Below are 23,416 nucleotides of genomic sequence, written 5' to 3' on the forward strand. Positions count from 1 at the left end.
AGAAAGAGGGTCAGAAACCTTTTTTTCTGTCCATGGGGAAACTATTACTGAGGAAGCGACTGAGAAGCAATCATCAAATTCAGCCTGGAGGTCAGGGACTCTACCACGCTGCTTGTTCTTGAGTTCCTCTCATCCAAACATGGACTAGAAATGAATACCCAGGATAAACACAAGCCAATGGTTCCCACACATGCCAAATATACGTCTGTCCTCTCACTTCTGCCAGGCCAGCTGCCCCGGTGCTGCCTGTCCCTCCCCAGAATTACTCTCTTAATGTTATACAGTTCCTCACGGCGCACCCACAGTCAAGCTTCAGGTATCGAGACTGAAGGGGGAAGAGGTGAGGAAATCCAAGTCAACCTTCCCTCCCCCGTCCCCAGCTCTGATCTCCTTGAAGTATCTCCAATATAAGACCCCTCAATCTCACACTTACGAAGAGCCCTTTCTTCTCCTGTGAAAATATTCCATTCGTTAGCTGAGTTTGGGTATTTATATGAAATCCAAAAGCAAAACAAAACTAAACTTTCCCTTGAGGCTTGATCCACCCTCACCTCCAGCTCATCATTTCTGGACAGCACCTTTTCTTTCCCCAAGGAAAAGCCATTAACTGATTTTGACAGGGAAAGGAGGGGAATCCTATGAGTCTTCTCCCATCCAAAATTCACTTAAGTCCATTCACATAAAACTTGGCATGGAATTCCCAGGGGCTTCAAGGTCCCCCAAAGCTCACCTATGAAAGACCTGACATCCTACACCATTGCACCTCAGTCCCATCTCTTACTCTCCCATCTCCTTACAGACTGGAGCCTCTTCCCCAGGCATTGGAAGTCCTCTCTGAGTGGTGGGAGCTGAGGCTAGTCCCACTCCTACTGTCCAAGCAGGTGAGGAGTGGGGAACAGGGAAAAGGGTGGCCCTGCTCACATCGTCAGGGGTTAATGGCACTGGTTCTGGAGCCAGATAGACTGGATTTGAATCCTGGTCCCTGCCGCTAGTTCTGTGCCTTAGTTTCACTATCTGTAAAATAAAGATGACTGCTGTACCTAACTCAGAGGGTCAGTGTGAGGGTTTAATTCATCTAATGCACTTCAAATAGTCCTGCCACATAGTAACATCCCAGTAATAGTTGCTATATTTTTATTGTTATTTTTACTGTCAGGAAAATTGTATTCACGTCATTACAAGTTGAAATTTTGATTTCATTTTCCCAAAGAAGTGTAGCCTTGCATGATGATAGATGCTATGGTACTATTAGCACATTGCTGTATGGCAGACCCATTGCATGGTAGAAAAGCTATTGTGGACTGATCCAGGAACCTAACAACCACATGTGCATCACTGTTTCTATAAGGAAATGTGTTCAGCACTAGAAACATCAGATCCACAAACTAAATAGAACACAACTCATTTCTTGACTGGAGCTACGGCCATTAATTACATTGTTAGAATCAAGGCACAGAAGAAAAGGGCGTGTGTGAACAGCTACTTGCCAGGTCTGATGTAAGACACTATGCTCTCATGATATTATTTAATCTTCACAAATGTCCTGCTCATAGGAATTACTGTCATTCTCCTTGTACATATTTGGATGTTTAATAATATGCCTAGGATCATACAACCAGTCAGAGGCAATGCTGGGATTAGAACCCTGGTCCCTTGACACCAAAATCCACTACACCATGCTGTCTGACTGAGCCTCACCTGGTTGTTTTCTCTTATTCACAATGAGTTCCCTTTTTGTTTGGATGCCATCATTTATCTGTTAAAAAGAAAACAAATAGTTATGGTGAGACTTTGAAGAGTTGTGCTTCATAAGGCCTCACTGAGTTTCCCAGATGAATTAAAATCATGAATCTAAAATCCAAGCCAGGGATGGTGAAGAGGCGGTCAGGGAAGGCCTCATTGGAGCAACTTTTGAGCAAACACCTGAAGGGTAAGAGGAGTATGCCTGGCAGGTGAAGGCAGAATGAGGACACAAGAGCCGCGGAGAGAGGAGAGAGAGAGGAGAGGCACAGGAGGTGGGGTCAGAGGGTCTCTGGGGAGGCAGGTTGTGCAGGCCTTTATAGGCCACGGAAAGGGTTTTATCTTCTCCTTGAGTGAGATGAGAAACCACTGGGGAGCTTTGAACAGGGGAAAGACATGCTGTAACTTACTTTGTAGCAGGCTCAGTCCTGAAGCCCTGCTAAGAACAGATAAGCACAGAAGCAATGAGTGTGTTTCAGGGGTTGTTGAAATTATGCAGGTGAAAGACAATGAAGGTGTGGATCAAGGTAGCAGCCACGGAAGTAGTGAGAAGTTTTTGAATTCTGGATATATTTTAAAGGTAAAGCTTAAAAAGTAATGCCAGTGGTTTAGATATGGAATGTGAGAAGAGTCAAGCATGATTCTTGAGGTTTTTTTGCCTAAGTAGCTGGAAAGATAGTGATACCACCTGCTGAGACAGGCAAGAAGGAGTGGGTTCGATTTCGGGCAAATGAAGTTCGGAGGTCCACTGGGTGCCCAGCTGGAAATAACACGCAGGTAATGGACATGTGAGTGTGGACAGGGGAGAGGTCTGAGATGGAGCTATACAGCTGGGAGTCATCAGCACGTAGAGAATATTAAAACCACGATCCTAGATGAAAGCATCACAAAAACGAGTGTAGATAGGGAAGAGAGTGTCTAAGGATTGCTAATGTCCATCTATGTGACTTTTCTGCATCCAAAAAGCCATAGTAGAAAATGTGTTGAACTGGAAAAGATCTCTAAGGTAGTTTAATCAAAGATCCTCCTTTTGCAGTTTGATCATCTAAACTCCGAAGAGATGAAATGACTTACTTATCCAAGGCCACACAATGAATGTTGGTCATGTTGAAACAAGAACTCAGGACTTCGGATCTCAAGTACATTAAATTATGCAGTTGCAGTCCCCTAAAGAGTGAGGGGTTCTAAAAATGCCAGAAGGAGAGAGGAGAGATAGTTGAGAAGAGATATGAGATATAGCACCAACTTACCCCCAGGAAGCCACCGTGGCCATCAGTGAAGGTGAAGAAAGAAATGAGCCACAGCACTCCAACTTTCATTTTCCCTGGACTGAGCAGCAGCAGTTGGGTGCATAGTCTGTGCTAAACAAGCAGGGTATCAGGTAAGGTAGAGACATAAAAACAAGAAATTCAAGCCAAAATGTAAAAATGCACACAGTGGTGGGGCCCCACTGAGCTGATCCAAGCCCCTGGGTGTCTGATTGTGTTTCCACTTCATGGAACCTGTGACATCATGACTTCTGCTCCCACTGCAGGCATAGTAAATTTCCACCTTTACAGACTGATTAAAAACTGCTCTAGAGCTGTCTTCCAGGTGATGGTATCTGACTAAACACAGGCTGTTTTTTAAATCATGACTTGCTTAACATTGCAACTAGGTGCATTTAACACCAGTCTTTTATATTTCACGGAAGTTTCCTTTTCATTTTGGGAAAGAAAAACATTAAAATAACCAAAGACTCTTTAAACCATTAATACCAGGATACAATTTGAGTGTTTAAGCACATAAATAATAATGAATCAATCCAGCAAACTTCCTTTTTCATAGTAGATACCATCAGCTAAAAGATGTCCTTGAGTTTATGATTATCTCAAATAATTTAGATAAAACTCAGTACATAGACCTGGTCACAAGATTAATCACTTATACCCAGGTTATTTTGCATCAAAAAAAATCACAAAATGTTAGAATTGTTCTGTCTAATACAGTAGCCACTAGCCATGTGTGGCAATCTAAATATGAATGACAGTTAAAATTAAATTAAATTTAAAATTCAGTTGCTCAATCACGTTGACCACATTTCCAGTGCTCAGGGGCCACATGTGGCTAGGGGCTACCATATTGGGTAGCTCAACACAGGACGCTTACATCATTGCTAAGTTTTACTGCACGGCATTGATAGAACTTAAAGGAATACCTTCTTCTGACCTCTCAATGTTTCTTTTACATCTCACAGGAGAAGGTGAAAAAGTTTGACTCCCGAACTCAAAAGTCCTCCCCTGGAATAAGTGTCCTTGCTTAGCAGTCCGGAGTACACAAAGTTGGGCTCTCCATCCAGCCCTTACCTTGCTTCCTGGGTGTGCTTAAACTTCATACAAATGCTGCCGTCTCTCCAGTGCCACCCCACACTGCCCTCTGATCTCAAAAGCAGAGAAAAGGCATTAGAGACAGGGAAGAACTACCACAGAGGCGGCCTATGTTTCAGCTGAGACCTTTTCTAGGTCTTTCTGGGGCAGCATGAAAAACAGGCAATGTGACACGTACAGCTCTTGAATTTACCTTCTCCTTTTGGATGAATGGTCCTCTTATGCCCCACCTTCCTGTTTACCAAAGACTCCTTGTAAATCTGTTGCTTTAAAATTCTTTGGCAACAGCCTGAGCTCTAGATTACTCTTTAGGGTCTTGTTTCCCCACAGCTTGTCTGCTCTGAGTTCTATTCCTTCCTGCCTGTGTTTCTGCTTTCTAAAACTGATGAATATTTGTCTCTAGAGCAGTGTTTTACAAACTTTCTTGACAGAATCCCATAGAAAGAAAGACATGTTATAACATGAGTGTGTGTGTGTGTGTGTGTGTGTGTGTACCTTGGATATTTTCTACTTGTTTTTATTTTATTTATTTCATTTTTATTAGTAAATTGTTAATTCTACTAAATTGATTTTGCAATACCCTCATGAAGCACAGTCACATTGCAGAGGGGGGTTGCGCCCCTTCCAGCCCCTTTTCCACTTTTTCTTCACTTTTTTTTTTTGAGATGGAGTCTCACTCTGTTGCCCAGGCTGGAGTGCAGTGGCATGATCTCAGCTCACTGCAACCTTCACCTTCCAGGTTCAGGCGATTCTCCTGCCTCAGCCTCATGAGAGCTGGGATTACAGGCACCCATCACAATGCCTGGCCAATTTTTGTATTTTTAGTTGAGATGGGGTTTCACCATGTTGGTCAGGCTGGTCTCAAACTCCTGACCTCAAGTGATCTGCCTGCCTCGGCCTCCCAAAATGCTGGGATTACAGGCGTGAGTCATTATGCCCGGCCACTTTTTCTTCACTTCTAGGGAAGGATTTTTTAATTTGAATTCTCGGGAACTATTTGGGTCACAGTTTATAGGGCTGGAGCTTTCAAATGGGATAACAGTCTTGGTGCCTGTGGTGTGATCCGTTTTGCCTCTTTGTGCCAGAGCCTGCTTCCAAATGGGAGACCTGGCCTGCATACGGCTCTCAGGCTCACTCTCTCTCTGTTTCTCTCTCTCTCTCTCTCACCTCCTCATCCCACTCTGAAAAATCTTTCTCATACATGTAGTCCAGGCCTGAGGCTGTAGAGCCAGCTTGAGAAGGCCTGAAGACAGCTCTGGGCATTGTGGAAAAGCCCTCTCTCATAGACCCCACCTCTTTATTCCCTCTTCTCCCACCCTAGAGATACATTCTGGCATCCTTGGACTTGCTACAGATGGTAAACTGTAGCTTAGAGTCAGAGTTTCAGACCAGTGAGGAAGGGAGGGGAGAGAAGGAAAGGAGAAAACATTTAGGAGCTCATTAGAAAATGTGGGTGCCCCCATCTCACCCTAAACCTACTAAATCTTGGACAGCTCAGGTCCAGCTCTGTATATTATAATTATAATTATGATTATGGAGACATGTTCTTGCTCTGTCACCCAGGCTGGAAGTGCAGTGGTGTAGTCATGGCTCACTGCAGCCTTGACCTCCTGGGCAAAAGTGATCCTCCCACCTCAGCCTCCCTAATAGCTGAGACTACAGGCTAATTCTTTTAATTTTTTTGTAGTGACAAGGTTTCACTTTATTGTCCAAGTTAGTCTTAAACTCCTGGGCTTAAGCAATTCTCCCACCTCAGCCTCCAAAGAGGGACTACAGGCATGAGCCACCATGCCAGGCCAGCCCATGTGTATTATTAAAGCTAGACAAGCAATGCTCACATCCAGGCAGGTTTGAGAGCTGTTACTCTAGACTGTTTTAAGTATAGGAAAAATGATTTATCCAGAGAGAAGTGGCAGAGGGAGAGGTTGTGGTGCCTGCGGCCTCCACTCTGCTACCCTCCATCCTTAAAACAATAAAAATAAAATAAAAAATAAAGATTTCTCTACCTAGTCTAGTCCTGTGATAGGCGTTCTACTCTGGGATTTGAAACCAAAGGTCAAGTGAATCAAAATTGTTTTCTTTGCTTCCTTGGTGCATATAGCTCCCTCTGGGATACAGTTGTAAGGTTTAGGAAGTAAAAACACAAGATACCCTCAAAATTTTGAATTTCAAATAAACAATGAATTTTTGTAGTGAAGTATGCCCCTGTGCAATATTTGCAACATTATTTGTTGTCTAAAATTATTTGTTTCTTATCTGAAATTCAAATTTAACTGGACACCCTGTATTTGACAACTAGTTAAAGGTGGGAAAAAATGAAATCTCAAGGCACATGGGTCAAAATGGGCTCTGTAGCTGCGCTAGCCAGGGTCCCGTTCTCAGCTTTGACATTTATCAACTGGATGCCCTTTGGAATTGTCTTAAGTTTTCTATACTTTGGTTTACTCATCAAGAATATGGGGAAAATAGTATTTAATTCACAGGCTCTTAGGAGAATTGAATGAGTAATTTGCAAGTAAAGTATCCAGAGTGGTGCCTAGTATTTCAACCTTACCATCAGCATGTATAGTTACTTGCTGGATTGTCAGAATTTGACTTCAATTCTGAGTCAAATTAACTTATTTAAAAAAAAAAAAAAGGACCGTTGGGTTAACTGATTCCCGCCACTCTGGAAATGGAGGGATCCCAATTTCGAAGCAATAAAAGTACATTTTACAGTAATTGAATTATCTGACTCAAAGGAGGGTCCACAGCAGCAAGGATGTCAGAGATTGCTGTGTGTGTGCGAGGTCCTCATAAATCTCACTGAACTTCGCCTTTGTTAAACATAAACCCCATGGTATTTTCATCACTTCCCTTCCAAGCTGGAATGGTCCTGATTATTTAGAAATTCTCAGAATCCTTATGTCCTTGCCACCAATGAGGAGCTGTTGTTGTCATTAGAGTATGACATGTTTCCATCACACCTTGTGCTGTGGCTGCTGGGGCCAGTAATGGGAAGGCTTGACCATGGTGGGACACCCCCCGACCCCGCACTTCCTTGAATTCATTCAGGGAGTTCATTCCCTGTCCTTCAGTTGACAGGGAACAATCATTAGAACTTGCTATTATGCCTTTGGAGAGGGCTGGCTGTTGTCTCCCTATTCTTTCAGTTATATACTTATGGACTGCAAATATCATTTATTTATGCCAACAGCTGGCTCCTTATCAATAGCGGACTTAGTTGAAACTGCTCACACCTATACTTTCCAGCATTCTTGGCAACAATTTAATCTTAGGCACAGTTGAACTCTGCGCTGTTTCTCTGGCATCAATATTTATGGGATTATGTTTTTTTCTCTATAAATAGAATTCCCAGTAGAGCTGTCTCCTTCCTGTCCATCTTGGCCTCACCTGTGCCCATGTGCACACACACATTGATGGAAAGAGCAGGTCTCCACATAGGGTCTAAAAGAAATCATGACTCAAAAAGAGTTAGGCAGATGACCTGTAAAGCCTTGGTTTTGTTTTACCTCTCATTTTACCAGTTTTTGATAACATATTCATTAGCATCTATCTTTTCTAGGAACTGTTGGGCCACTTGCCTTTGAGAAAAGCTCCTTTGTGTTTCTGTAACTGGACAGAGATAGAGGAGAAGACAGCTGAGAAAATAGGTGGGAGGACAGAAAAGATAGCCACTTCCATCTTTGGAAAAATGTTTGGAGGTTTGGTAAGTTATATGAATGAGACAAACTTCCTCTGGAAGGACAGTAATTTAAAGTCATTTAAAATCTCAGGGGAGGTCTATATACATGTGTGCACAGTAAAATTTTAGACACATTTTATATTTTAGCATGTTTTAGCACATTCCTGTTTATCAACACAACAGGAAGAGGTCTGAATGAATTACACCCTAGCCTCAGGTTTCTACCTCTTCTGTGAGGATTTGTGAAAGTTAAAACTCTGTGGATTCGGTTTCCTCTTTTATACAGTAAGGGGAAAAATAAAGTGAGCTCAGATCTATTCACATTCAGGTTTCATTATTACATATCCATTCCCCACCTTCTATTTGTAGATTACTTATGTAATTGTTCTTTTATCAACGTCGGCAGTCACCAAACCAAAGCCTGGAAAGATCACCGATTTCTACTCATCTTTATTCTTGTTTTCTCCTCAAACTGGTTATTAAATTCTTGAACATCTTTTGAGATGAGCTAAGAACCTACTAAGAATTTAATTATTGGGTTCAGAACAGAGGTATAATTTTTAAGAATTCTGGAATTATAAGTCTGGTGGGGACAAAAAGAATTACTTGGCTCAGTCACTCTTCCCCCAGGACATTTCACCAATCTGCTAAACTTGCATTTGTTCAACTACCGTATACTGTATGCTGACAGCCTCCCATTTCCCAGGCATTGTGCCAGGTACTGGCTGTTAACAATATAGTCATGCCCGCCTATCATGCATGGTAGCTCCATGCCTCAAGAGAAACTCCGAAAGCCGCAATCCAGACTCACTTCTGCGAACTTCTGGGTTACCGAGAATCTCTGTTCCGGGGTCCCTATTTTAACTGTCCTATGTTTCATTGATTGGTTGTGCCTTCAGAGTCCAGTTTGTGACCCTACCTCCAAATCTGATCCTTTCGCATCCCAGAATTGAGATATGTGCTTATAAATTTGTGTTTCCTTTGCCACTAATTAGAACTTCATTCAGCTCAAGAGTATTTCTCCTGCTGCTGGTGCCTGCAGCCTAGCACAGCTGTCTGCTCCTTCCTAACAAGGATTCTGTTTTTCTATTTAGTCTGCACTTTGCATCTGAGAAGAGCTTCAGTCAGGATGATTTGTTGTTTTTAGCTCATTGCTCAATATGCCTCCTGGCATTCTAGTAGGGTTCATTTCCCACAGAAGACGAGTCCAGCTCATTTCCACTGTAAAAGGCTTAGCTGCAAGCCTCATGGGTTGGCTCTATTCCAATCCCTTGTAACTGAAGATGTTCACCAGCCGCTTGTGGTTCAGTATAGCAGGAGTGACCACCAAGCCCTTAAAAGATGATTAATGGCATTCCGCAAAAGGTGCCAAGCTCTTTCTTCTAGCCAAGATTTCAGCTTAGTAACAGGACCCAGTCTTCCTGGAATCCCTAGGTAGGGCTTATTTCTCATCTCCTCTACTCAACTTCATTTAAAGAAAGGAAAGACCAGATAATTTGAGCTTCTTGAATTGTTTGCTTTTAAAAATTAAGAAGTACCTGAACAGAACTCCAGAGAGGTGATAGCTACCTCATAAAAAAGAAATAAAATAATTCCTTCTAATTTACAAAGTGCTTTTCAATATGTTTTGATTTGATTATTTTGGCAATTGTGTAAGTTAAGTGGAATTTATTTTCATTTCACAATTGCAGAAAATGAAAATGTAACATTTAAATTCTAAATAAAAAGAATTTGTTAACTATTTCCCTAAATTTCTCAGCCCAAAGAATCAAGTATTTCCCTTCGACTATGAGCCAGTTAGTTTTTGTTGCTTGGGGCATAATTTTAATAAAATCATGATTGTTAATTTGATCTCCACCTGAGTTCCTTACAAACAATTCTTTTTTTCAGAAAAAAGAAGAACATACATTTCAAAGCTATCTTCCTGTTCCTGCGTTAATTTGCATGTTCTCACTTATAAGTGGCAGCTAAGCACTGGGTATACATGAACATAAAGATGGAAACAATCAACACTGGGGACTCCTAGAGCAGAGAGAGAGGGAGAGGGGGAAAGGGCTGAAAAGCTACCTATTGGGCCGGGCACGATGGCTCAGGCCCGTAATCCCAGCAATTTGGGAAACAGAGGCTGGTGCATTGCTTGAGCTCAGGCGTTCGAGACCAGCCTGGGCAACATGGTGAAACCCTGTCTGTACTAAAAATACAAAAATTAGCCGGGCATGGTGGTGTGCACCTGTGGTCCCAGCTACTTGGGAGGCTGAGGTGGGAAAGTCACCTGAGCCCTGGAGGCGGAGGTTGCAGGGAGCCAAGATTGCACCACTGTACTCCAGCGCGGGAGACAGAGGGAGAACCTGTCTCAAAAACAAAACAAACAAATGAACAAAAGCTATGTATTGGATACTATGCTCACTACCTGGTGACAGGATCATTTGCACCCCAAACCTCAACATTACACAATCTACTACCCATATAACAAAACTGCACAGGTACCCCCCACGCTAAAATAAAAGTTGACATTACACTAGAAAAAACAAGCTATCTTCCTGATAAACATGATTGTCCTCGGTATCTAAGGAGAGTCAGGTGTCTAAGGTTGGAAACACAAATGATCAGGCCTGCTGGAAAACCCCCGCAGAGTAGGCTCTGTGGGATCTTTATATACGAATGGTCAAATTAAAGATGTTACAAACTCTTCTTGGGTGATCTATTTTAAATAAGAGTAAAACACACTTCTCCTACTTCTCATTCCATGCTTACACTGATAAATCTTCATTGTTTCAAACCTACCAAAACCCCTAATTCTTTACATTTCTCTTTACATATGAATAGTATTTTCATCGTGATTTTCTTAAAAGTAAAACTAATTTTAAAATCATATTCCCCAGATGATTCTTCTAGAAATAGAACCAGTTGACTGGCATTCCATCTAGCCTGAAAATATCACATCAAGTCATCTTCAGAAACCATCCAGATTCTACACCATACAGAATGAAAAGCAAACTCAAGATCATCGCAGTTTTGAACTCCCACAGTCTGCCCTCAAACTTCCCTTCTATTAAGCTTCCTTCCACGCATCTGAATTCCAGGTAAACCAGGATTGAACTTTTAACTTTTCTAAGTTAAAAGGAAAGTGCTGCTTCCAAAGGTTTATATATTTTGAGATTTTATAGACATGGTCAAATTGCCCTCCTAACCTGTACCCATTTACACTCACTGGTAAGCTGCAGAAATGCCTGTTTCATCACTCTGTCCACAATATCTTTTTAATGTTGCCAAATGGATAGGCAAAATTTTTGCCTTATTGTTTTAATTTTCCTGTGTTTGATTACCAGTAAGTTTAAGCATTTTTCAGAGATTTACTGGCCATTTGTATTTTTTTCCAGCTTGACTACTTAAGTCATTTTCCCAAGTTTATCTATTGGAGTGTTCATCTTTTTCTTAAAAATTGTGTTTTAGAAGCTCTTTTGTCTTTGTCACTCCTATTATAGGTATTTACTCATGGTTTATAGTCCATCTTTAAACCTTTTGCATTATTTTCTTCTGCACAAAAGATTAAAATGTTCATGAAATCACATCTGTCAATCTTTTCCATTATGGATTTTACTTATTCATTTTTACTTTTAGTTATATTTAGAGACAGGGTCTCGCTCTGCTGCCCAGGCTAGAGTGTAGTGCCGTGATCACAGTTCACCGCAGCCCCATCCTCGGCTCAAATGATCCTCTCGTCTCAGCCTCCTGAATGGCTGAGACTATAGGCACGCACCACCACACCCAGCTAATTATTTTTTAATTTATTTTTTTTGCAAAGACAAGGTCTCGACATACTGCTCACACTGGTCTTGAATTCCTGGGCTCAAGCGATCCTTCTTCCTCAACCTCTCAAAGTGTTGAGATTTCAGGTATGAGCCACCACACCCAGCCCCATTATGGATTTTAAACTTGGGGTTGTGTGAAGAATGTGTGGTTTTGTTTGCTTGTTTATGTTTTGAGACAGAGTCACACCCTGTCACCCAGGCTGCAGTGCAGTGGTGCAATCTCGGCTCACCGCAACCTCTGCCTCCCGGGTTCAAGTGATTCTCCTGCCTCAGTCTCCGGAGTAGCTGGGACTACAGGTGTACGTCACCATGCCCGGCTTATTTTTGTATTTTTAGTAGAGACAGGGTTTCACCATGTTGGCCAGGTTGGTCTCAAACTCCTGACCTCAGGTGATCGGCCCACCTCAGCCTCCAGAAGTGCTGGGATTACAGGTGTGAACCACCATGTCCGGCCAAAGAATGTGTTTTCTGTAAAAAGATTGGAAAACATTCTTCTACATTTTAGTCTAACACTTCATTAGTTCTTTAAATTATTTTTAATACACTTAAATCTTCAATCTTTCTTAAGTTAATTTAGGTTTTGGGATGAAATAAGTAAATCTTCAATCCTTCTGGAATTTATTTAGGTTTTCAGATTTCCTTTCATTTCCTCCAAGTGAATAGCCAATTTTGTCAACTGTATTTCCCAATGACACCATTTTTTATCTAGACCACCTTGATAATTCTTCATCAATTTTATCTATTTATTTATTTTAAATTTTATTTTTAATTGACAAATAATAATTGTACACATTTATAGAGTACCTAGTGATGTTTTGATATATATATAATATATGGTGATCAGATCAGGGTAATTAGCATATCCATCATCTCAAACATTTATCTTTCTTTGTGTTGGGAACATTGAATATTCTCCTTCTAGTTATTTGAAACTATATATTATTGTTAACTATAATCATTCTGCAGTGGTATAGAACACTATAATTTATTCCCCCTATCGAGCTGTAAGTTTGTTTAATGAGGCCCACCTTTTCCTATAAAATTCTGACCTAAATATATTTTTTAAATTATGCCATATCTACATCTTTTACCAATTGCCTGCTTAATTGATACATTGGTCAACAACATAAAAGAGTATGATATGCCTAAGAAATATATCATTAAGTGGCTTATCAGAAATAATTAGCTTGATTCGTTAAGAGATTAAGTATAGGGAAGTCTCCAAGTAGAATCATTCTGCATGCAGTACAAACACAAGCGTAAAAGGTGCTTATGGAACATATAATCTGCTTAACACAAATTCTCTTTACCCAGAACTTTGCAGGTGTGAATCTGTTGTATTTTGACAGGCTGTCTCAACTTCACAAATGTATAATAAATATCTGCTTATCTCAAAACAGTAAAGAAACTCTTATCAGGTTTTAAAGTTTTGTCTTCCGAGAAAGAAGAAAAGAATAAGAAAATTATCTTAAAGACTTTAAAGTCTTTAAATTTGTGGACCTCTGGAGATTAAAAACTGACATTTGCACTGAGACCAAGAAGACACCATGAGGATCTGATAACGCTCATCAATAAAACGTTAACTAGAGTTTGCAGTTTTAGGAGTGCATACCTCATTGCTGTTCATCTCTGCATTTTATTTATTCAACTGACTACACATAGGAAATTTATTTTAACTCTGTGAAATGCTAGGGCATTTTCCACTTCTATTATTAATTCCTATGAATTTTCATTCTCAACATGCCAGCTCCCAGTTTCCATCAGCCACTGACCAGGAGCCTCTATGAGATTATCTGTGGCTTATTGGGGAGGGGATGTGATAAGAAGGCTTCCCTTCCTTAGTGGTTTTGTGTACTACGGGGTGAGTTTATCAAGGCTTCAACCCAGCTGTGCATGGAAGAGGGTATGTTTCAGATCATGATGCCATAGGCCTTTAGTACTATCCCTCCAAGATTCCAAATTGTTTTCACATCTATTAAAACCATGTATCTCTGGGCGTGGTGGCTCACGCCTATAATCCCAGCACTTTTGGAGGCAAAGGCCGGTGGATTACTTGAGGTCAAGACTTTGAGAAGAGCCTGGCCAACATGGTGAAACTCTGTCTCTACTAAAAATACAAAAATTAGCCAGGCGTTGTGGCAGGCGCCTGTAATCCCAGCTACTCAGGAGACTGAGACAGGAGGATTGCTAGAACCTGGGATGCAGAGGTTGAGATGAGCCGGGATTGTGCCACTGCACTCCAGCCTGAGCAACAGAGACTCTGTCTCAAAAATAAATAAATAAATAAATAAATAAATAAATAAATAAATAAATAAAATAAAACCATGTATCTATCCAGTCAAGAACTCTGAAGACCTTGAAATCTTGTGAGCACTACTCTGCTAAGACAAACACAATTTAGGAAAATCCCAAGACATACATATTTGGCAACAGCGTTTCCCCTTCTCTACAAGCGATGGGTGTTCCCTGCCAAAGAACATTACAAAGAAAGTCAGGCGGCTGGGTGCTGCAGTGGCTCACGCCTGTAATCCCAGCACTTTGAGAGGCCGAGGTGGGAGGATCACGAGGTCAGGAGATCAGGAGATCGAGACCATCCTGGCTAACACGGTGAAACCCCGTCTCTGCTAAAAATACAAAAAATTAGCCCAGCGTGGTGGCGGGAGCCTGTAGTCCCAGCAACTCCGGAAGCTGAGGCAGGAGAATGGCTTGAACTCGGGAGGCGGAGCTTGCAGTGAGCCGAGATCCCGCCACTGCACTCCAGCCTGGGCGACAGAGCGAGACTCTGTCTCAAAAAATACAATAAAATAAAATGAAATAAAATAAAACTAGGCAAAATATTTTGAAAGTTACAAATATAAACATTTAGATTAGGTAGGTTACACAACAGTTTCATAAGGGTGGCCTTAAGCAAAATTGTGAATTCAGTGACACTTGTCCTGGGGATGCCACTCCCCTACTTTCTGAGTTGTGCACCCTTGTGACGCACACCCCTACCACTGCGAATGCCCTCAGATATCCAGTATGCTCTTGCTTCTTCCAGTTTTTACTTTACTTACTCTCAGCCAAAGCACTATAATCATTTACTTATATCCTAATTTGAATGAATGCGTTCATTTACTTTTTTAAAGAAGATGTTTGCATTCCTTTAGTTGTGTAATGAAAGACATCAGAAAGCGCATTGTTGTGAAAGTATGGTGCTTTCCTTGCCCTCAGCCCAGCAACAGACAGACCCTGTTATGGGGACATTGTCCCTGTTTTTTAAGAAATTTACTCTCCTTTTGGAGAAGCAAGACATACGAGGCATCCATCAATAATTCACGTCAGCTTACGGTTATGCACAAAAGGTGAGTTTGCAAGTTGAGCTTGTCAGACTCCACAGGCATGCACTCCTGTTTCCAATCTTAATGCTTATTGGCACCATTTTACAAGTGAAATAACCAGGACAAGACAACTAAATAATTTGCTCAATGTTTTACTACTTGTCAATGGTTGAATAAAGTATTATGGGACCATTATTAGAACACTTGTCAATTTGGGTTATGGTTAGATAATGAGTGGTGTTTTCTTAATGAAAACAGAACATAATAGAAGGCTTGTGTTAATATTCTAACATATTAAAGAATGTACTTTTGTTTATTTTTTGTTATTCTCGCCTCTGTTTGTAATCTCCAGCCCATGAATGTTATTATCAAGTTGAGTTTAATGGATCTCAGCACGAAAAAGTCAAGTTCATCACTTCTCTAGGCCTCTCCCACTTTGACCTGGTTTCTATTCCTCCTTCAGTGTCTTTCCTTTATGTAGCCTCTGGCATGGTGTATTACATAGGCTATCAGATTTACATAAATGGATTTTTCATGAAAACAAAGAAAAGAGAAAAGAAAAATTATATATTTTCAAGGCAGCTACTAAGAAAATACAGTGTGTCATTTTATATTTACTTGGGGAAGTAGCAGGAGAAATGATTAGTCAATTCTAGGGTTTTTTGGAGTCCTGGAAAGGAGTTAAATTGGTAAGTACTTCCTGGGTACATATGGATTCAGGCAAAGCTTAAACTAATTCACCCTAAAGGAAAAATAAGCTTAATTCTCTCAAGCGCAATTTTATTTTAAGAGATTGCTATGGTTAATGTATTATGAATTAGTGAAAACCATATGACTGATCTTTGGTGGAGCCGTTTTATTCTAGTCAATCTACCTCCCTGGCACATCAGAAGAATGGGGGTCCTGCGTTATCACAGAGGGAAGAGTGTGCTTCGAGTCAGATAATCTGGAGCTTGAGCCTCAGCTAATCACCTCATTATAGTTAGTAAGCAGATTGAAATCTGTTGTTTCTGCTCATTGTTTTTTCAGCTCTGTTCCCTTAATTAACCATCTTTGGGAAATGAGATATTGAAATCAGAATTTTTTTTTCAAGGAGAGAAAAAATAATCTCAGACTAACAGGTAGTATTGGTCATAGTAATACACGTTCTTAGTAATCAAAGTACAGTTATTGGGCTTACCTGGTGATTTCTCTCTTCACGCCACAGCTCGAGGGAGCCCTTCCTTCAGTGTACTTGTGACTCAATTACTTCTTATGCTGTTTGGAAAGAAAGTATTAGTATCTGAGCAACAGCAGCTCACTGGTGTGAACACAGGCTCACTGATCCATCAGCAGTTCCTGGCACACATTATGGTCTGTGCAGGTAGACAAGCCTGGGACACACCCCCTTCAAGACGGAAACAATATACTTTTCTGCTAACTCCCCTCCACCTTAAAGTCACTATTAGGTCTGGTAAGAGGAAGGAGCGCAGAGCTCAAGACTTAATGACTCTCCCAGCAAACATAGATGGGTGTCTGAAATCACAGAAGGGAAATGGGAGAGAAAAGCTCTAGGGGAATGTGAAACACTTTTGCCCTAGATCGGTTTGCTACAAAATGCTACTCCATCAAAACTTCCCGTCCAGCCTCTGAACACACTGGGTCATACTCTATAAAGCTGAAGGAATGCAGCCCTTCATGCATAATTCCAATGAGAACAGGTGGGTAATTCCTGTGGAGCAGAAATAAGAGTAGATATTGTTTTTCCTTTTCCAACTTTTTCATTTAAGCCTAAAGAATCAACTAGCTAGTTTCCCAGATAAAACAACCTCAGACTTCTGGGTGAGATAGTACCAAAGGAGCTGTGGCAAAAGACAGCAACAGGGTGGATGCTGAGGTGAATGCTTTCGGTGTGTTCTTTGTCCTTAGAAAACGTAGAGTGAAACCTGATTAATTTCTTTAGTAAAGATTTGTTTTCTTTCCAAGGAGTCATCCAGTTTGAAAACTGTGAAAGGTCAAGATTGTTATGTGCTGTATCTTTAGCCACATTGGCTCATAAATTACTTTTGGTCAAGGTAATGAGCAACTAACAACCACATCTAAATTAGCAATTTGTCATTCTGTTATGAAATAATGAAGGGGACAATAATATGTTAATTCTCAAAAATGCCACTGAAAAGAAAGCAAAGGATATCTCTGAATTCAGTTAATTTATTAATTTTCTTTTGTTTCCTTTAAGCATTCCACATTTTACAAATGACTTGAGCTGGCTTGCAATGTTAATGCACAAAATAAAATAGTGTGAGTATAACAATTTTAAAATCATTATAAAAGCTCTATATAAACTATAAAAAAGGAAACTATAAAACTAAAGAGTCAATTAAGAAAAGTAATGCAAATAATAATCCCTGAAATTATTGTTTCATAAATTTGAAACTTAACTCTAGGGACAGAACTTCCTAACAGTTAAAGAAAAGGGAAAGCTAGTCAGGTACATTGTTCTCACAATTGGAAAAGAGGAAGCATCTATGTTTTCATGAAAGAGTAAGTAAATTCTAATAGAAACATCTTTTTTAGAGTGAACAATATTCCCATCAACAGTTGAGCTTCTAATTGCACGCTGAAGACCTTTAGTGCCATGTGGGCCTAAATCCCGTATGACCCACTTGTCTTCCAGACCAGCTGGGCCACTGATCCATATCATACTCATTATGATTGGGTCTAGGTCTAGCCCACTGAAAAAATTATCAAGAGAATGGGGCTTACCTGACAAACTCCAATTGTCAGGTAGACTCAAGCTTCAACCATTGTTCCTTTGTCCCCCATCAGCCTGGGTGGAAAAAAGTTAATTTCATAATTTAGTCGAGTTAATTCCATTCTCCTTCTGCTTGTTTTCTGCAGGGTTTTGCCTGTTTCACAGTCCATCAATTATAACTGGAGACCAAATTTCCATTCCAAAAGGTTAAAGACTTCCAGAAATACATACTCTTACTCAGTAGGTTCAATGTCTGAAGTTTTAAGATGAGAGATGCCATCTTCTCAGTTCAGGGCCACACCTTTCCTATTGTCTATATTAAATTGCAAGTGTTTATAGTAATTCACTGACATCCTAGTAGGAATGTGTTTATAAAAAGGAATTGATAATCTACTAATCACTAGGGCAAGAAAGTGGCCATGGAATTTGGTGCAAACAGTTAAAATGACCAACTAGTGTGGAGTTCAAGGTGTTGAGGGGTTGAAGCTGAGATGGAAGCTCTGTTACCCACCTTTGGCTCATTGTGCCATTGCAGCCCAATAACGTCCTAGGGGCCAACGTATGGCCCTCAGAACCAAAGGAAACACTACATTGTCTCATTAGACTAAAAACACTTTAGCAGACACTAGTAGGTGAGGCAACAAGTAGATATCAACGATTCCATGAGTGAATTGGTTTTGGAGAAAATCTGAATCCAAACAGATGAATGCATTTAATAGCCTTTTAATTATGTGTTTAATAGAAGGAAGTCAAGTATGCACAACATTCAGATTGTTTCAGAAATAAGGTGTGTTTTTCAAACTGATGACTCACCAAAAAGCAATTTACTCACCCCTTCTAATTTCCTGCTAAGAATCTGTTAGTGCACGCAACACTAAATTCCTCAATACTTCCTGGTGAGTTTGAAGAGCTCTCTGGTCTTTGCAAAGGACACAGTGCAAAAAGAAGCAGCATGGGTTTATGCACTGTGGCAGCATTCGGACATCTTGTTACCTTAAGAGCTCAGGACAAAGCTAACCTTCTGAGTGCTGAGCTGTGGAGTTTGTTGCCTCTCTAGTTTGATTATAATGTTTCACAGGCATAAACAAGGTGTTCACTTGAGCATAAGAAGCCAGGTAAACAAATTATTTTGGTTCATCTGGTCAACTTTACATTCCACAAATGCTAGAAAAAAAAAAAAAAAGAGAGAGAGAGAAGAAGAAAGGCCTGGGGCTGAGGAAGAGTTTCAAGCCTTCTAACTTCACTTGTTGGTGTTGGTTTAGTGAAGAGTCTGATGGCTTGGTTTCCCAGCAAAGGAGCAGGGTCCCACAAATAAACAGCAAGAAGCCTGAGTCCTGGGAGAAAGAAAACGGCAAACAGAATCATGTTTCTGGAACTAGTTATCTAAATTCATATGTCAACAAACTGTCCCTGAGTGACTACTGGGTGTGAGACAATATCTAAATGAGACAGATCAACAGGTGAACCAGAAAAGGACAGGAACCCAATTAGAGAAGGACCCTGATGCCCATGTCCATCCATCGAAAGTGCTGGACATTCTTTGAGTCTGGTCATAGAGAAGTTTTACCCCAGGGACTGCAAACACAAATGGCAGACTTGAGTGATGTGATGATGCAAGAGTGTAAAAGGCCCTGGACTGTTTCAGGTGGTTCTATTCCATAGTTGCAAAATGTTTGAAAGCATTAAATATATGTATATGTATATATATATATTGCAAGTATAATTTTTTTAACTGAAAGGAGGAGTTAAAAAGAGAAGAGTTCTAGATCCTTGAGGAATTGCCATACTGTTTTCCATAATGGTTGAACTACCAAAGGATTACAAATTATTCTACTACAAAGACACATGTACACGTATGTTTATTGCAGCACTATTCACAATAGCAAAGACTTGGAATCAACGCCCAAATGCTCCATCTGCTGACAGACTGCGATAAGAAATGTGGCACATATACACCATGCGAATACTATGCCAGCATAAGAAAAAGGATGAGTTTTGCGTCCTTTGTAGGCTACCATGGAATTGCAGCTGCGAACCCATCATCTTTAGCAAACTTCACAAGAAGAGCAAACCAATACACCGCAGTTTCTCACTCATAGGTTGGGAGGGCGGCTGAGACAATGAAGGCTGTGCATGCTTGGACGTCGGGAGAGGGGGAGGACATCGCGCACTGGGGCCGGGGCGATCTTGGCGTCAGCTGGCGGGGATGGGGAGGAGGAGGGCTTGCTTTGGGAGTTATACAAGATTAAATGTATGATTGATGGTGCTGACGATTTGATGGGTGCAGCACACGCAACATGGCTAACTCTACATATGTAACAAACCTCCGTATGCACATTGCTACCCTAGACTTTAAAGTTATATAAAAAAAAAAAAGAAGAGTTGAGTATAAACTGTAAATTTCAGCGAGACGATTTTTCTGACTACTATGATAAAAGTCTTATCAAAGCTGATACAGGCTCTTCATACTACTCGGAACTAGGGCTTAAGATAAGGAGAGGTGGGTTTGAAATTATAAAGCTACCTAAGGACAAGCGTTGGACAAGGTGACTTATGAGAAATTGCTTTTATCAGTGGGGTAGGGTGGCATTGTGTTATAATTGAGACCTGGACAGCTAATTCGAGGAAGAGAAGAACTATCAAGCGCTTAGTATCAGCCAACATTTTGTTGTTGTTGTTGAGATGGGGTCTCATTCTGTTACCTGGGCTGGAGTGCAGTGGCATTATCTCAGCTCACTGCAACCTCCACTTCCCGGGCTCAAATGATTCTCCAGCCTCAGCCCCCCAAGCAGCTGGGACCACAGGCGTGAGCCACCAATGCCCAGCTAATTTTTGTATTTTTTGTAGAGGCAGGGTTTCGCCATGTTGCCCAGGCTGCTCTTGAACTCCTGAGCTCAAAGCGATCCGCCTACCTCAGCCTCCCGAAGTGTTGTAATTACAGGTGTAAGTCATAGTTCCTGGCTCAGCAAACATTTTTTCAAATTTTTTGTTTTTAATTTGTATGGACACATAGTAGGTATATATTTTTATGGGGTACATGAGATATTTTGATACAGGCATACAATGTGTAATCATCACCTCAAACATTTGAGGTTATGCAGTATCATTTCCTTGTGTTACAAACATTCCAATTATACACTTTTAGGTATTTTTAAATAATAAATTGTTGTTGACTATAGTCACCCTGTTGTGCTATCAAATACTAGATCTTATTTATTCTACCTAATATTTTTGTACCCACTAACCATCCCCACTCCTGCACTGCCCACTACTCTTCCCAGCCTCTGGAAACCATCATTCTTTTCTCTACTTCCATCAGTTTAATTGTTTTAATTTTTAGCTCCCACAAATCAGTAAGAACATGTGAAGTTTGTCTTTCTTTACCTGGCATATTTCACTAAATGTCCTCCAGTTCCATCCACGTTGTTGCAAATGGCAGGATCTCATTCCTTTTTTTTTTTTTTTTTTTTTTTTGGTGGATCAGCCAACATTTACTGAGTACTTCCTATGTGCCAAGTACTGTTGTGATCATTTCTCATGTGTTTTTATACTCTCTGCAACCTTATTTTATAGATAATGGAGTCAAGGCATCGAGCAGTTAGGTGAATGGTGAGCCAGAAAGTCAACACGACCTGACTTCAAAGTCTGTTCTGTTACCCTATTCTCTACTGATTCCTAAAGATAGATGGGAAATACAAATATAAGTGCCTGACTCTTGCTAAATAACCAAAGAAAAAGCAAAGGCAAACACAGGTATTAATGAGACAGAGCATTCTTATCATCTGAACCTTCCATAATAAATTGGAGAGCCATCAAAGTCCTGTAGAGTCCACACTTCATTTTATTCAAGAAGCAAGCTTCAAGTGTCACTAAATTCAAGGTCCTGGGTAAATCTGGCAGTCGGTCAAGACGCCATCTGAGGCCTTTAATCAGTTCAGATTGTACAGTATTGGTACACAATTATTATTCTCTGTACAGAATGTACAGAGATAACACTGAGAAGAGAAAGCTATAACCTATAAAATAAATGATAATCCTTTTCCCCCCTCACTCTGTGTTTAAAATAAGAGTTATACAGCACCAAGAAGTCTACCACTCCAAGCTCAAAAGATTCTCGTGAGGCCACTGGAAAGGTACAGCTGCAGGCACCAGAACACATCCCCTGCAATCACAGGATGCTCAGGAATTCTACAGGGTCAGGACAGCCTCAGTGAAGAACCTGCTACATCTAACAAGAATCCTGCTTTTACCATGCAGATTCTAGAGTTCCAGACCCTTTACAGTAAGATGCATTTTTCCATTAGCCTACAGCATCAGAGAGAAATAACACAAGCAAGGCTTCCGGAGAACACTCATGAGTCTGCTGGATTAGAGGCTAACACCCAACAGACTCAGAGTGCAAAGGGTCCATACCTGTGGATGAGAAGTTCTTCTAGAATAAAATTAAGCTGATTCCATCCCTGGGCACTTTTTCTCTGGTGTTGTGGCCGTGCTCAACTTCCTCATGAGAACAAACATCTGAAGATGTGACCTGAGATTAGAACATTCTTTTTCACTTACGTATTGTTTCAACAAACCCCAGGTTGACTCCCATACTTCCAAATGTCCTTTAGGCAAAGAGAGACATCTAGTGGCCAAGATTCACAATGTTGTAGAGGCCACCTGTTTACAAAATCACTATGGGGTATAATCACTTAATTTACCGTGAAGGTGACTGAGAGACTTAACGGAGGAGGCGGGAGAAGGAGCGGTCCAAACCAGGTAACCTCTGTGACCTGGGCTGCCTTGTCCAGTTTTTCAGGACATAGATTCTTCTTGGAGCAGAATTCATTCATTCATTCATTCATCTATTTATTCATTAAACAAGCATTTATATTAAATGTCTACTAGGTGCAAGACACTGTGTTAAGCCCCAGGACCAAAATCTGTAAATACACTCTTCAAGCATCTATAATGGAGAAGGTAGGCCAGCAACAATCAGTTAAAATATGTTACGATAGGGACTGAACACATTGTGCCACGGAAGGCTATAGAAGAGGCACTTACATGAATCTTTGAGGACAAGAAAAAGTGTTTAAAACACAGGTCTCAAACTGGCACCCTGAGGGCCTCATCTGGCCTGCAGATGTGTTTTGTTTGGACCATGCATTGTTTTTGTAACTCTGAATTAGTTGCTGACCTTTAAACATCAGGGGATTTCACATGAAAACCCAAATTTCAGCTTCTTTTGGAAAATGAGAAGATCTGACAACATTGGTTTGTATTCCTGCAGGGTCACATTCAATTGGAGCTGCTTTCTTAATGTTTTTGCATAAAAGTCAATAATGTTTCTGCATAACAGCTTCTTTTAATAAGATGTTGGTAAATTTTACATGAACAGGGTAGAAAACTCAAAATTACAAAAGCGTATTCAGTAAACTACCCTTGTTCCACAACTAATCGATCTTCACCTACAAAAGCACCCACTTTACCAGTTATAAATTGTATAAATGCATATCCTTCTCTCACAGTTTACACCAAAGTTAATTTTATCTGGATTAAAAATATAAACACAAAATATGAAACTATAAAGATAGTAGAAGAAAACAGTTGTTGTTGATACATTCTTTTTTTTTAATTAATTAATTTATTTTTATTATACTTCAAGTTCTAGGGTACATGTGCATAACGTGCAGGTTTGTTACATATGTATACTTGTGCCATGTTGGTGTGCTGCACCCATCAACTCGTCAGCACCCATCAATTCATCATTTATATCA

At 40.5% G+C, this 23,416-nt stretch overlaps 1 protein-coding gene across 1 annotated transcript in view; it reads right to left on the reverse strand.

The window, feature by feature from the left end:
* ADGRF1 (adhesion G protein-coupled receptor F1) overlaps positions 1–22,155 on the reverse strand; it is a 49,920-nt gene extending 27,765 nt beyond the window's left edge. Inside the window, exons 1-6 of the mRNA XM_017847694.1 lie at positions 22,071–22,155; positions 17,669–17,732; positions 16,104–16,180; positions 4,086–4,155; positions 2,991–3,096; positions 1,699–1,756 (exon numbers count right to left, since the gene is read on the reverse strand). Coding sequence (XP_017703183.1) covers positions 1,699–1,756; positions 2,991–3,096; positions 4,086–4,114 — 193 coding nt within the window. The 5' untranslated portion in view covers positions 4,115–4,155; positions 16,104–16,180; positions 17,669–17,732; positions 22,071–22,155. The remainder of the gene's footprint in view (positions 1–1,698; positions 1,757–2,990; positions 3,097–4,085; positions 4,156–16,103; positions 16,181–17,668; positions 17,733–22,070) is intronic.
* Positions 22,156–23,416: the final 1,261 nt, after the last annotated feature.

The sequence above is a fragment of the Rhinopithecus bieti genome, unplaced genomic scaffold, assembly GCF_001698545.2.
Source record: "Rhinopithecus bieti isolate Rb0 unplaced genomic scaffold, ASM169854v2 scaffold_28517, whole genome shotgun sequence".
Lineage (NCBI taxonomy): Eukaryota > Metazoa > Chordata > Mammalia > Primates > Cercopithecidae > Rhinopithecus > Rhinopithecus bieti.